Source organism: Rutilus rutilus, assembly GCF_951802725.1.
Source record: "Rutilus rutilus genome assembly, chromosome: 10".
Lineage (NCBI taxonomy): Eukaryota > Metazoa > Chordata > Actinopteri > Cypriniformes > Leuciscidae > Rutilus > Rutilus rutilus.
The window spans coordinates 35,281,633-35,294,913 of record NC_140215.1 but is presented as its reverse complement, the minus strand read 5'-3'; the positions used below and the strand labels follow the sequence as shown (position 1 = coordinate 35,294,913).

Sequence of the window (13,281 nt, the reverse complement as noted above, 5' to 3'; positions counted from 1 at the left end):
AGATTCGGGTCCCGCGTTCACGACTGGGCAGACTCGGGTCCCGCGTTCACGACTGGGCAGACTCGGGTCCCGCGTTCACGACTGGGCAGACTCGGGTCCCGCGTTCACTACTGGGCAGACTCGGGTCCCGCGTTCACTACTGGGCAGACTCGGGTCCCGCGTTCACTACTGCGCAGACCCGGGTCCCGCGTTCACGACTGGGCAGATTCGGGTCCCGCGTTCACGACTGGGCAGATTCGGGTCCCGCGTTCACTACTGGGCAGATTCGGGTCCCGCGTTCGTTCACTACTGCGCAGACCCGGGTCCCGCGTTCACGACTGGGCAGATTCGGGTCCCGCGTTCACGACTGGGCAGATTCGGGTCAGATTCAGTATATCTGAGCAAATGTATTTGTAATGTTTACCATTTCAGTATTCTCTGAGCTTTGTGACAGCAGGGGCCTTTGATTTTACAGAGGTAAGTAAATATGCAGTGGAAAACCCCCATGTTATTAAAAGTAAACTAACTGAGTATTTATTGAATTATTATATAATTACAATTGATTGGAAATGTGTAGGGTAACACGGGGCTAGTTGTAACACACTTGTTTTAAATACTTCCACACATGCTAGCATGACGAAACTTGGTGTATTTACTAGTTGCCATATCAACACTATATAGAGAAAAAATTGTGCCGAAATTAAAATAATTTTGGAAGATATCCATAGACATTTATTAAACAAAAGTACATTTCTTACTTAAGTTAATTTTTCATCTCTATTTTTTGTGTTTATTTAAAATTAGACAGATCTGATATTATTTTAATCTCCAATATGTTATTTAACAGTTCAGATACTTCTTTAATGCTTCGCTAACTAGCAGAAGACACTAGCCGGGTTTAAATCCCAGTTGTGCAGGTGGGGCATGTTGTCACACTGAGTTACAATGTGCCCCTATTAGAAATATGCTATTATATTCTATACTTTTATTAATTCTATTGAGAAAAAGGTGAATAAAGACTGAGAGTCAATGTTCAGAAATGGCTAATTATTTATTTGTTTTGAACTATGTTGTATAGCTGTGTTTTCCTGTGTTCGTAGTCAAAACTCAAAAATGAGTTTATATTTAATTATTAAAAAATGCCATTATTTTATATGAAAAAGTTAATAATTGTATTTTATTTAGAAAATATTTTAGTTTGTCTTGTATATATATATTTTTTTTATTAGATCAGATAACATTTTAAGCTGTCATATGGTCATGTTACAATGTGCCCCTCACACTCCACCTATGGGGCATGTTGTCACATTTCACTTCCATTCTTTCGGGGTATGTCAAGAAAAAAGTATATACTGTATTAATAAAACAAGACGTGGGAAATTAATGTGGGAAAAAATAAATACTCTGAACCATAAGTAGATTTACACAAACTGAGAAAGTCAAAAAGCGTTACTTTGTGCCCCGCTCTCCTACAAACCCTGTGCATTTCACATACCTTTCCTGTACTACTTTTCATTACAGGTCTGATGAAGAAAGACGGCCAAGAAAAAGGCAAATGAGGCATACTGAAAAGAATGAATGAGACATTTAATAAGACATTTTTACTTCTCTTACCATGTATATTTTGACTTGTATTCTCTGCTATCCTTTTAGGCACAAAAGGCAAACAAGTGTGTTAAAGTTTAAATGTGTGCGGCATAAGGCCTCATGGGTATAAGGTTGGCTTTTTTTTTAAGTAATCTTGCTTCTTGCATTTTCTAAAGCAGTATCATGGCTAACATGATCTTAGATGTGCATATGAAAGGGTTCTGTGTGTTTTTGGCTACAGGTGACGTGAACTGGGGAAAGGAGATTGAGGAAAGTGTGTAAAGGATGTTAATGTCTAACCACAGATACAAAAATCTAAATAATTTGTACAAACAGATATGTATATGTACAGAGAAATGTATATGTAAAGTTTCACCCATCTTTATCAGAACTAATTAAACCGTTTGATACCTTAATAAATAACAATGACATAATTGTCTTGGCATGTTATTCATATACAAACAATGCTGGTATTTTAACCATAACCCTTTTCATTATCTAGTAAATCCATAATTTATTCATTTTAATAACATCTTGAGACTTGCTGAAAATATTCTACTTTTATTTAATTAAATGTTAATAATTAATTCTTGTAACTGTAAAGCATATACTTAAATAACATTAAAATGAATAAAAATAACTTGAAACTAAGTTTGTTGACATTGCAATGTGACAAGTCACAATAAGAACTGATTATTGCTTGGAAACGTAAATCATGAAACGTTTTCCAAAAAAATAACAATATTTATAATACTATATATTATTACCAGATATAAGTAATTAACAGATTAAAAGTTTTGTTTTAGTACCATGTATACAGGTGAAACTCGAAAAATTAGAATATCGTGCAAAAGATATAATTTTGATGATTATGGCTTACAGCTTATGAAAACCCCAAATTCAAAATCTCAGAAAATGAGAATATTACATTTAAAAAAGATTTTAAATACAGAAATGTCGGCCCTCTGAAAAGTATAATCATGCATATGTATATAGTTATATATACTAAATATATTAGTTTCACCCTTTCATTTGAATTACTGAAATACACGACCTTTTGCACGTTATTCAAAATTTTCGAGTTTCACCTGTAAGTCACAGCATTGTTTTCAACCGCATTTCCTGTTTACCGTGGCGTCGACGTCATTACTGTGCCACTAACCAATGAGAAGCGTTACGGGCGTGCAGCCCCGCCCCGATCCGCAGGCTGCAGCCGGGTGGACTTGGAGAAGGATGGAATGTCGGGACACCGGTTTAGTTGTAATGAAGGACCGGTTCTCTCCGCCGGGTGTCGCTCTGTCTCTCCGCTGCTGTGCGTCACTGATCTTGGCAGCTCTGATCAGGAAGAAGTTGTTACACGTGAAATCACCGGGTCGTACACTGACTGGAAATATCTGACACTGAGTCACAAGTGTTCGCAAGAACTTCTTGACTGCTGTCCATCTCTCCCGGGAAGACTGACCGAGAACACAGGAGAGCGGGTAACGTAACGTTACGTGTGTGTTTGTGTCTGTTTGTGTTTATCATGATGTTACACTGTAGTAATAATAACGTGATAACTGTGAGATATGTGGATCAGTGCTCATGTAGCTCATGGATCTGTCTGGACATGTTTCTGGATCATCCACATCACAGACAGGGAAAGTTTATGATGAAATGATCACTTATTAATGAGTAATTTGCGCAAAATTGTTCTATCTGCTTTTTAACCTTAAAGTCTGATTAACCAAAGCACGTGTGGTTTTGGTTTAGAGCCAGGTTTATGTAAAATGTTGCCGTTTGCTGTAATAGAATAACGAATATAGGGCACTTTATATGTTTTGCACTAATTATAACATGTTGCATCCTTTACAAAAAGTAGGCCTACTATGGTACCAGAACATTGAAGACAGGCCTATCAGATATTCTTGCTTTTGACATGATGCTTCAAAGGACTTCAATGGTGTTCTGTATGTGCTTACATTGTAATTATAACGCAATAATGCATTTATTACATCCATAAATGCTGCCTCATTACTAAAACGATTCTCAGAAAGGGGAGCAGCCCTGTTATTATCAACTTATATTGTTTCAGTGAACTGACTGAATTTTTGTTCATCTGGGCTGAAAGTCATTCTGCTGTCCTCTGCATGCTCTATTGTATGAATACACAGGCTTTCAGGGTGAATGAGAAAAATCCCAATTATTCTGCTGGTTTTACTTTCTGTTCCAGTGCATGTGCCTGGAAATGTATGCGGGAATGTTGCTGTGATCCTATTGGTTCATAATTGAATGAGGAAATATTGCACAAGCATTGAAATGCAGAGAGGTTTTCAGAATCAGATAATAAATACAGCAATCTCCAAAAGTATGTGGACATTTAATTTATACATGAAAATAAATGAATGTCTTTGCATCAGCTACAGAATATCAAGGCAAGTGTCATTTATTTTAAAGAGCGATAACACAATCAGACTTGTCATGGAAAACATTTCTTGGTTTGAAGTGATACAGCAGTTATGAAACAATGATTATATTGTTGACAATTTAGAGAAATAGTGACTCTTTGTGGTTATCATCTGCATTTTTAATGTGATTCTCTACACCTGTGGTTAGCACACCTGTGTGAACTTGAGGAGAATTGACTTCACACATCCACTAACAATCACCAAAACACCAGCTGATTAAAAGACATTGAGCATAAATGAGGAAGAAAAGTTAGTGAAGAAGACCATTGTGAAAAAGAAGTGCACTATAAATGTGCTTTGCACACTTGTAGTTGTACTTCAACTCCAGAGTGTGTGTTTAAAAAAAAATAACTTGCAGATAATGTAATATTAATGAATTAAAAGGCCATTTAAGTATACTTAACGAGTGGACACTTTTCATAAGTATGTACACTGAAGTACATGTTTTAATCATCTTTTGTCATGCTTTATAGAAGTGCACTTATCTTGATGTGTTGACTAACATACTAAAGCACATGTAAAGTACTTGATTATAATTTTAACTGTAGTGCGTTATTATATTTTATATTTAAAGTTAATATATTTTAAATGTACTAAAGTTCAACTTCATCATCATTACAAATGTGTAATTACAAATATATTTAAATACACGACATAAAAGTTTTAATAGAATTACATTAAAGTATATTCTAGTTGACCATAAATGCTCGTCAGTACATTCAGCTGGACACTTTAACCATATTTCAAAGACAATAGAAGTAATTATGAAATTACACATACAGATGCACTTAAGTCCTATACGTAAGAGGGTAAAAAAACACACTCTGTTAAGTCCAGATAAATGCATTAAATATACATCATTGCATTTAATATAATCTATAATACATTTTCATTTAATTGCAATTATGCAATCAAGTGTACGAAACCATTGCATTCATTTTGCACTTAAGTATATTCTTTTTAAGTATATTATTATTTCTTTAATAAGTAGTCTTTCTAAAAGTATGCTAAAGTCTACATCTTTTTCACAAGGGGAGAAAAGCTCCTGCAGCATTTGACGCTTCCCTTGATATTTTGTATCTAATTCAATAACATTCACACGTTTTTATGTGTGATTCTAAACCATTTTGGAGCCACTGTAGTTATGAAGATGTGGCCATGTTAGTTTTTATATATATTCACTAGAGTCTCTTTCTTTCTTGTGTGCTTGAAGCACCGGTGAGGTGATCTGATTCCTGCTCTGCTAAATATAACACAAACGGCCCCAAACCGCCCAAGAGCCGCGGCGTCCCTCTGTGAGAACGAAGCTCAGACCCGCTGTGCACCCCAGCTGTCCCACGCAGCCCTCTAAAAACCATAATTACTCCACTGAAAGTGTGAAACTTTATGAGCTCAAACACAAGTTATTTTTCTTTCTTTTTTGGGGAAATTGAAGGTTTTACAGAAAAAGTGCATTTTATATGCATTCTATTGATCAAGTCTTTTTCGGAGTTCACCCTCACGTCATTATATGATATAGGGGTGTAACGGTACACAAACATGAGAAAAGGAAAAACAAACAAACAGCTGAAGCAGCCTATTCCCATTGTAAGTGCTGTCCTCGCTGTACAGGACTGCACGACTACACACCCTTTTTGCAAGATGTAAAATAAGTCTGTGATGTCCCCAGAGTGTGTATGTGAAGTTTTAGCTTAAAATACCCCACAGATATTTTTATATAGCATGTTAAAATTGTCACTTTTTGAGGGTGAGCAAAAACGCGTCGTTTTGTGTGTGTCCCTTTAAATGCAAATGAGCTGCTGCTCCCGGCACAGGGGGCGGAGCTTCAAGAGCTCGTGTGTTAGCAAATCCTATTCTCAACATGGACTCACCCTCTTTGTTGTGTGTTCACGGGGGCGGGGTTTATGTAAATTTTAGGGTTGGTGATGTCACTATGGTGTAGAATGTTGTGTAGTCTCTACCAGCCGTTTGTTGTAGTCCTTAAAAAACGATTTCTTTAAAAGCAAAAATCTCCCTTTGCTTTGAACTTTGAGCATCGTAACTTTGCAGATGTTGTTTATGCTCAAACAGCAACATTACACACTAACTAAAGTTAGAAAAGTATGATTTCACTTTTCTAACTTTAATTAGTGTGTTATTCTTGCAACATTACACACTAACTAAAGTTAGAAAAGTATTATTTCACTTTTTTAACTTTAGTTAGTGTGTTATTCTTGCAACATTACACACTAACTAAAGTTAAAAAAGTGAAATCATACTTTTCTAACTTTAGTTAGAAAAGTGAAATCATAATCAACCACCCCTTTAAGTACATTTAAAATATATTCAATGTAAATTTGAATCACACATACAACAGTAAAACTGTTAAAATTATACTTTTAGTGTGCTAGTCATCTTTAAATCACAACAAACGATTATTAAAACATAATGATTCGAAGTTTACTTTAAAATAAAACTTTTAATTCAACATTATTACAAAGTGCACTTTTTAAATCTACTTAAGTGTGTTAAGAAGCATAATCGCGTGGCCTTGATTATTGATTATTAAGCGGCCTTTTATTTAATTTATATATTAAGTACAAGTAGGCTTAAAATTTAAAATAAATATAGATGTAAGATTGGAAGTACACAACAAGTGTGCATTCAGTACAGTTCTACACTTCTGCTGTCAGCTGATCTCAGATCAGTATGAGTGTCTGATTGCAGATATGAGGAATATCAGGACTGTTAACGTGAGTGCGCTAGTCCAATGATGCATTGTCAGTACACTTGTTGATCATACGCTCAAACATTACGTTCACACCTGCCTGTGTGTGTGTGTGTGTGTGTGTGTGTGTTGATTAAAGTACAAGTGAGCAGTTCTCTCAGTGCCAGATCAAATCACAACATCTCGTCCCTCGTTCTCCTCTCATCCTCTCCTCTTTTCTTTGTTCTTCAGGAGAGACGCGTGTTTCTAAGTGCCACTATGCCATGGCATCTCTGGGCGGCTCCTTTGTGCAAATCAAATCCGATGACATCCTCTTCTACGAGAACTGTGGCGGCGGGAGCTTCGGGAGCGTGTATCGCGCCCGCTGGCTCTCGCAGGATAAAGAGGTGGCGGTGAAAAAGCTTCTGAAGATTGAAAACGAGGTGGGAGTGAGAGTCGCCCGGGCTTTTCATACACATGCTTTAATTGTCAGTGTGATAATCATTTTAATTGCCTCTCTGTGTGTCGACTCCAGTCCGACCAGCGCGGTTACGCCTCCTCTCTACTCTACGCTCTCACAGCGTCTTTTGTGAACTGAAATTCATAGACTATGTCTTTAAGAGAAAATTGTCACATAATTAAGTCATATTAGTTTCAGCTGAGTGCAGTGTTTGTCTTTGGGGTGAAGTGTATTTACTTTTAAGTGCTGGATTCATTGTTGTCTTTGTTCTTCGCATGTAGTGATTTTCGAGCGTAATGGCTCTGGTAATGTTTGGGATGGGACCATTTGGTCGGGGGGGAAATTACATAAAAAATTATAATTTGATGGTGGAACTAACCGCTTAAAAAGTTATTAAAATCACACAAATGTAATGTATCATCATCAGTCTAATAAAACTTCAAATTCATCTGATTCACTTCATATTGTCAACTTTTCACTTAAATTGTTGTGCTGATTATATCATTTGGTAACACTTTATTTGGTAACACTTTATTTTAAGGTGTCATTGTTACAGTGTAATTATATATTTAAGTACTGAGTAATATTAAGCAACTACATGTACTTACTGTAGGGTTAGGGTAGGATTAGGGTTTGGTTGAGGGTTAGTTGCATGTAAATATGCATAATTTACTGTTATTACTATGGTAAGTAAATGTAACATATGTAACAAGGACACTGTAAAATAAAGTGTTACCAAATAAAGTGTAACCCTTTATTTTAAGGTGATGTAGTTACATTGTACTTACTTAAATACGTACAGGGCAATATATAATTAACTACATGTCCTTACTATAGAGTTAAGGTTAGGGTTTGTTTTAGGGTTAGTCACTTGTAGTTATGCATAATTTACCGTTATTACTATAGTAAGTACATGTAGTAACGTGTAACTATGTCACCTATAAAATAAAGTGTTACCATTAATTGTAATTAACATTTCTTGTATTATATTAATAAAGAATGCACATGTTGAATCTGCATTATGAATCTGTGGCTTTAATTCTTTGTGCTGGCTGTATTTGCAGGCTGATATTTTAAGTGTTCTCAGTCATCGAAACATTATCCAGTTTTATGGAGCGATCCTGGAAGCTCCCAACTATGGAATTGTTACAGGTCAGTAAAACAGGACATTTATTACAGTGTTTGCAAGGCAGGGCTTTTATCAAATTCCTCGAACGCTCTATTTTTATTGTTCTCCACACACAGACGCCATTCAAACTTTGCTTCATAGATCATTTTAGCCTTAGGTTTTTATTTATTTATTTATAATTAATAATTATTTTCAGCGTTTTACCTCTTTATTATTTTCTATGTCATACTTTAAAAAATGTAAGATTGAAGTTGGAAAATAATGTAATTGTTTTCATTTGCATAATAAATTGTGATAGATCTTCCTTGCATCTATTTATCAATCTATATTACATATTAATACCCTTATATCACTGTCTAATTATTTGTTCTTGCTATTTGTTCTTGATTTGCAAATGCTCATTTCTCTGTTGATCTCAGATCTAGTTTGATCTAGTTGCATTTGCATTTGGTTTATAATAAGCAAATAACAACAATAATCAAATATCCATTGGTCTCCAGTTTGTGAATTCACATAATGATATTTTCCACTTTAATAAAATTATCTGCCAGATTAATAAATTACCAGTCAATCTGCAGAACAAGTGTTCTTGTAATTTGATTGAATATATATATATATATATATATATATACACTCACCTAAAGGATTATTAGGAACACCTGTTCAATTTCTCATTAATGCAATTATCTAATCAACCAATCACATGGCAGTTGCTTCAATGCATTCAGGGGTGTGGTCCTGGTCAAGACAATCTCCTGAACTCCAAACTGAATGTCAGAATGGGAAAGAAAGGTGATTTAAGCAATTTTGAGCGTGGCATGGTTGTTGGTGCCAGACGGGCCGGTCTGAGTATTTCACAATCTGCTCAGTTACTGGGATTTTCACGCACAACCATTTCTAGGGTTTACAAAGAATGGTGTGAAAAGGGAAAAACATCCAGTATGCGGCAGTCCTGTGGGCGAAAATGCCTTGTTGATGCTAGAGGTCAGAGGAGAATGGGCCGACTGATTCAAGCTGATAGAAGAGCAACTTTGACTGAAATAACCACTCGTTACAACCGAGGTATGCAGCAAAGCATTTGTGAAGCCACAACACGCACAACCTTGAGGCGGATGGGCTACAACAGCAGAAGACCCCACCGGGTACCACTCATCTCCACTACAAATAGGAAAAAGAGGCTACAATTTGCACGAGCTCACCAAAATTGGACAGTTGAAGACTGGAAAAATGTTGCCTGGTCTGATGAGTCTCAATTTCTGTTGAGACATTCAGATGGTAGAGTCAGAATTTGGCGTAAACAGAATGAGAACATGGATCCATCATGCCTTGTTACCACTGTGCAGGCTGGTGGTGGTGGTGTAATGGTGTGGGGGATGTTTTCTTGGTACACTTTAGGCCCCTTAGTGCCAATTGGGCATCGTTTAAATGCCACGGCCTACCTGAGCATTGTTTCTGACCATGTCCATCCCTTTATGACCACCATGTACCCATCCTCTGATGGCTACTTCCAGCAGGATAATGCACCATGTAACAAAGCTCGAATCATTTCAAATTGGTTTCTTGAACATGACAATGAGTTCACTGTACTAAAATGGCCCCCACAGTCACCAGATCTCAACCCAATAGAGCATCTTTGGGATGTGGTGGAACGGGAGCTTCGTGCCCTGGATGTGCATCCCACAAATCTCCATCAACTGCAAGATGCTATCCTATCAATATGGGCCAACATTTCTAAAGAATGCTTTCAGCACCTTGTTGAATCAATGCCACGTAGAATTAAGGCAGTTCTGAAGGCGAAAGGGGGTCAAACACAGTATTAGTATGGTGTTCCTAATAATCCTTTAGGTGAGTGTATATATATATATATATATATATATTCAATCAAATTACAAGAACACTTGTATATATATATACATACGTATGTTTTTATTATTATTCCGCTGATTCTTAATTACTGCAGAAGTGCAAATATAAACGTTATCTATCAAAGATTTTTTGTCCATGTGTATTGTATTGAAAATATTACATTTTTTGATTAATCATGGATAAATAAAACGAGACGCAGTGTGTTGGTCTACTTCTGCTTCTGCTGTGCTGAGCGAGACTCAAATGAAGATGCAGTGATTGTAAAAGATCATAAAGTGCTGTGCAAAGAGTCTATGGTCTGCAGTATTGAGAGTCTCTCTTTATGAAAAGTAAATATAATAAGAGAAGGTGAAGGTGACGTTTATGACCAGCTCACCTTTGTCAGCGAGGTTATTAATTTCCCCTGTGTATGTATCTCTGTTTGACACTGATAATCTGACTATTATATGATGTGTGCTTACAGTGACCTAAACCTAAAATAAACATACAGTGTTCATGAATATTAGCAGACTCAACTGCACTCGTATGCCAGTGGTATGTGTCTGTATTTGGACACTTCACATTCTTTTGGGAACACTTTTTAATACTTAAAAAAAATCTAAAAATGTAAAAAGATAAAATACGTATTAAAAATCATATTTCCTCATGTTAGTCACATGTATATCAGTAGGGTTGTATGAGGCGTCTAAATCTCAAATAACTAAATAAGGTGTGTCTTGAAACGGGGTCAGAGTCCGTAGCTTAGCATTCATATGTTTGTTTTTCAGCAAAAAGGGCTGTCAGAGTTCAAAACTATTTTTCAATTAATCGTTTTACCCGTTGCCCTTAAACAAGTACTACGCCATGCAAATTAATGACGTTACAGTTGTGTTTCCTCTTGTACGTAGATGCCAGTGTTTGTGTATACAAGGGGTTCTGTGGTGTTTGCATGTTCCAGTGGATTTAGATGATGTCATTGAGTGTTTGAGCTCAGAAACAGGATATTGTGAATTTCACTGCAAGTATTATATCACAGTACTTGATGACAGCTAACACCAGTAGTGCACCGCGTCCTACAGCAGTGACGTGTAAAACTACTGCACAATACGACAGATTTTGTATTTTAATTTGTATGTGTGTGTGTTTTATGGTAGAGTATGCCAGTGGTGGATCTCTGTTCGACTATCTGTCCAGTGCCGAGAGCGAAGACATCAGTATGAAGCAGATTATGACCTGGGCCATAGACATCGCTAAAGGTATTATATACACGCACACACTCATAAACTGAAAAGAAAGATGACCCTGGTTTCACAGACAAGGGCTAAGCCTAGTCCCAGACTAAAAGGCATGTTTATAAAAGCTACTTAAATGTCCAAATTTAAATATACCTAATCCTGGCTTAAAGGGATAGGTCACCCAAAAATGAAAATTCTGTCAGTAATCACTCACCCTCATGTTGTTTCAACCCCGTAAGAGTTTCGTTCATCTTCGGAACACAAATTAAGATATTTTTGATGAACAATGTTTAAAATAGTCCAAGTGACTACAGTGGCTCAATCTTAAATTTATCAAGCGACGAGAATACTTTTTGTGCGCAAGAAAACACACAAAAATAACAACTTTATTCAACTATTCATTTTCTTGTGTATGGAGTTAATATTGTGCCATAATTAAACAAACAAATCCAGCATTTTGCAAACAAACTCGATCTGCTTTGCAAAGGAAAACTCGACTCGCAAACAAACAAGCAATGTGCAAGTACAAAGGTCAATGCAGTGGAGTAACAAATATGTATTGTGTTTTACAAATATAAATAAATGAGCCAAGATAATATTTCACAAATAAATACAAACCATCCTACAAATTGCATGTAACCTTTGAACAAATACCAAATCTAGTGCATACAAATGCATATCTGTCTAGAGAGAGTGAATTGCTACTAAGTGCTAATCTGTCTAGATATGTAGTAAACATTTTACAAAAGAAAACCTTAAAAAGGTTAATTATAGATAAAGTGAGACAGAAACACCTGTTCACCGGTCATTTTCCTCAGCTGTAGGCAAAGGCAAGTTTCAAATCAGTGCTTCTCCGGGAGACTAGCGCTAAATTAGCCTCTAGTTTAGCGCCATCTACTGTTTTAGAAGAGGAAGTTGCTCAACTGCATTTGTGAGAAAATCTACTAGGACACATTTGTGAGAAAATCGAGCCGAGAGATCTCATAAAAAGCCAAGTGTCTCACAATCGTAACAGACAGATGTGCATTTGTATGCACTAGATTTGGTATTTGTTTCAAAGGTTACATGCAATTTGTAGGATGGTTTGCATTTATTTGTGAAATATTATCTAGGCTCATTTATTTATTCATTGCTTGTTTGTTTGCGAGTCGAGTTTTCCTTTGCAAAGCAGATCGAGTTTGTTTGCAAAATGCTGGATTTGTTTGTTTAATTATGGCACAATATTAACTCCATATATGGGCCTCTGAGTGAGTTCACGTAGCGTAACAGCGCAGCGCTTCTGGGTCGTACGTCAGAACGTAGGCTCACTATTGGCCAGCGTCACACACATGACCAGCGTCGGCCAATAGTGAGCCTACATTCTGACGTACAACCCAGAAGCGCTCACTCAAGTGAACTCAACTCAAGTCTTACGGGGTTGGAACAACATGAGGGAGAGTAATTACTGACAGAATTTTCATTTTTGGGTGAACTAACTCTTTAACCCCTTCTCAGTCACCCCCAATTTTGGCAAGTGCTGCATACATGAAATGCCCAAAATAAAAAGGTTACTGCTCATAAGTAAATCTGAATAGAAACATAACACACATACATTTAGAAAGCCAACACTTGAGAGTTTATAGTTCAAGACTCAAAATTAACCAGACTGTTATTAATATTGAGATATATAAGCTCAAACATATTTTGAACTAAAATAATCTGGGATCACCAGTCTGGTGCCAGAGCCTGACTGGTAAGGGGTTAATCTAAGCTCTGTCTGTGAAACCGGGCCTACATGGTCTAAATGTAAAACAAAACACATTTACAGTGGAAGCCTAGCACAAATGGTGATATCAAAAATATAACCATATATAATGATATAAGGACAGGAACATACCAATGCATACTTAGGGGAGACCAGGTTTTTGGGTGCT

The 13,281-nt window shown here is 36.5% G+C and overlaps 1 protein-coding gene across 2 annotated transcripts in view; it reads left to right on the top strand.

The window, feature by feature from the left end:
* Positions 1-2,893: 2,893 nt before the first annotated feature.
* map3k20a (mitogen-activated protein kinase kinase kinase 20a) overlaps positions 2,894-13,281 on the top strand; it is a 45,151-nt gene continuing 34,763 nt past the window's right edge. The window contains exons 1-4 of one of the 2 annotated variants that reach the window (XM_084421817.1): positions 2,894-3,047; positions 6,952-7,142; positions 8,224-8,311; positions 11,288-11,389. In XM_084421817.1, coding sequence (XP_084277943.1) covers positions 6,984-7,142; positions 8,224-8,311; positions 11,288-11,389 — 349 coding nt within the window. In that variant the 5' untranslated portion in view covers positions 2,894-3,047; positions 6,952-6,983. Of the gene's footprint in view, positions 3,048-6,951; positions 7,143-8,223; positions 8,312-11,287; positions 11,390-13,281 lie in introns of those variants that run through there. The other variant, XM_084421818.1, reaches the window with a different exon arrangement.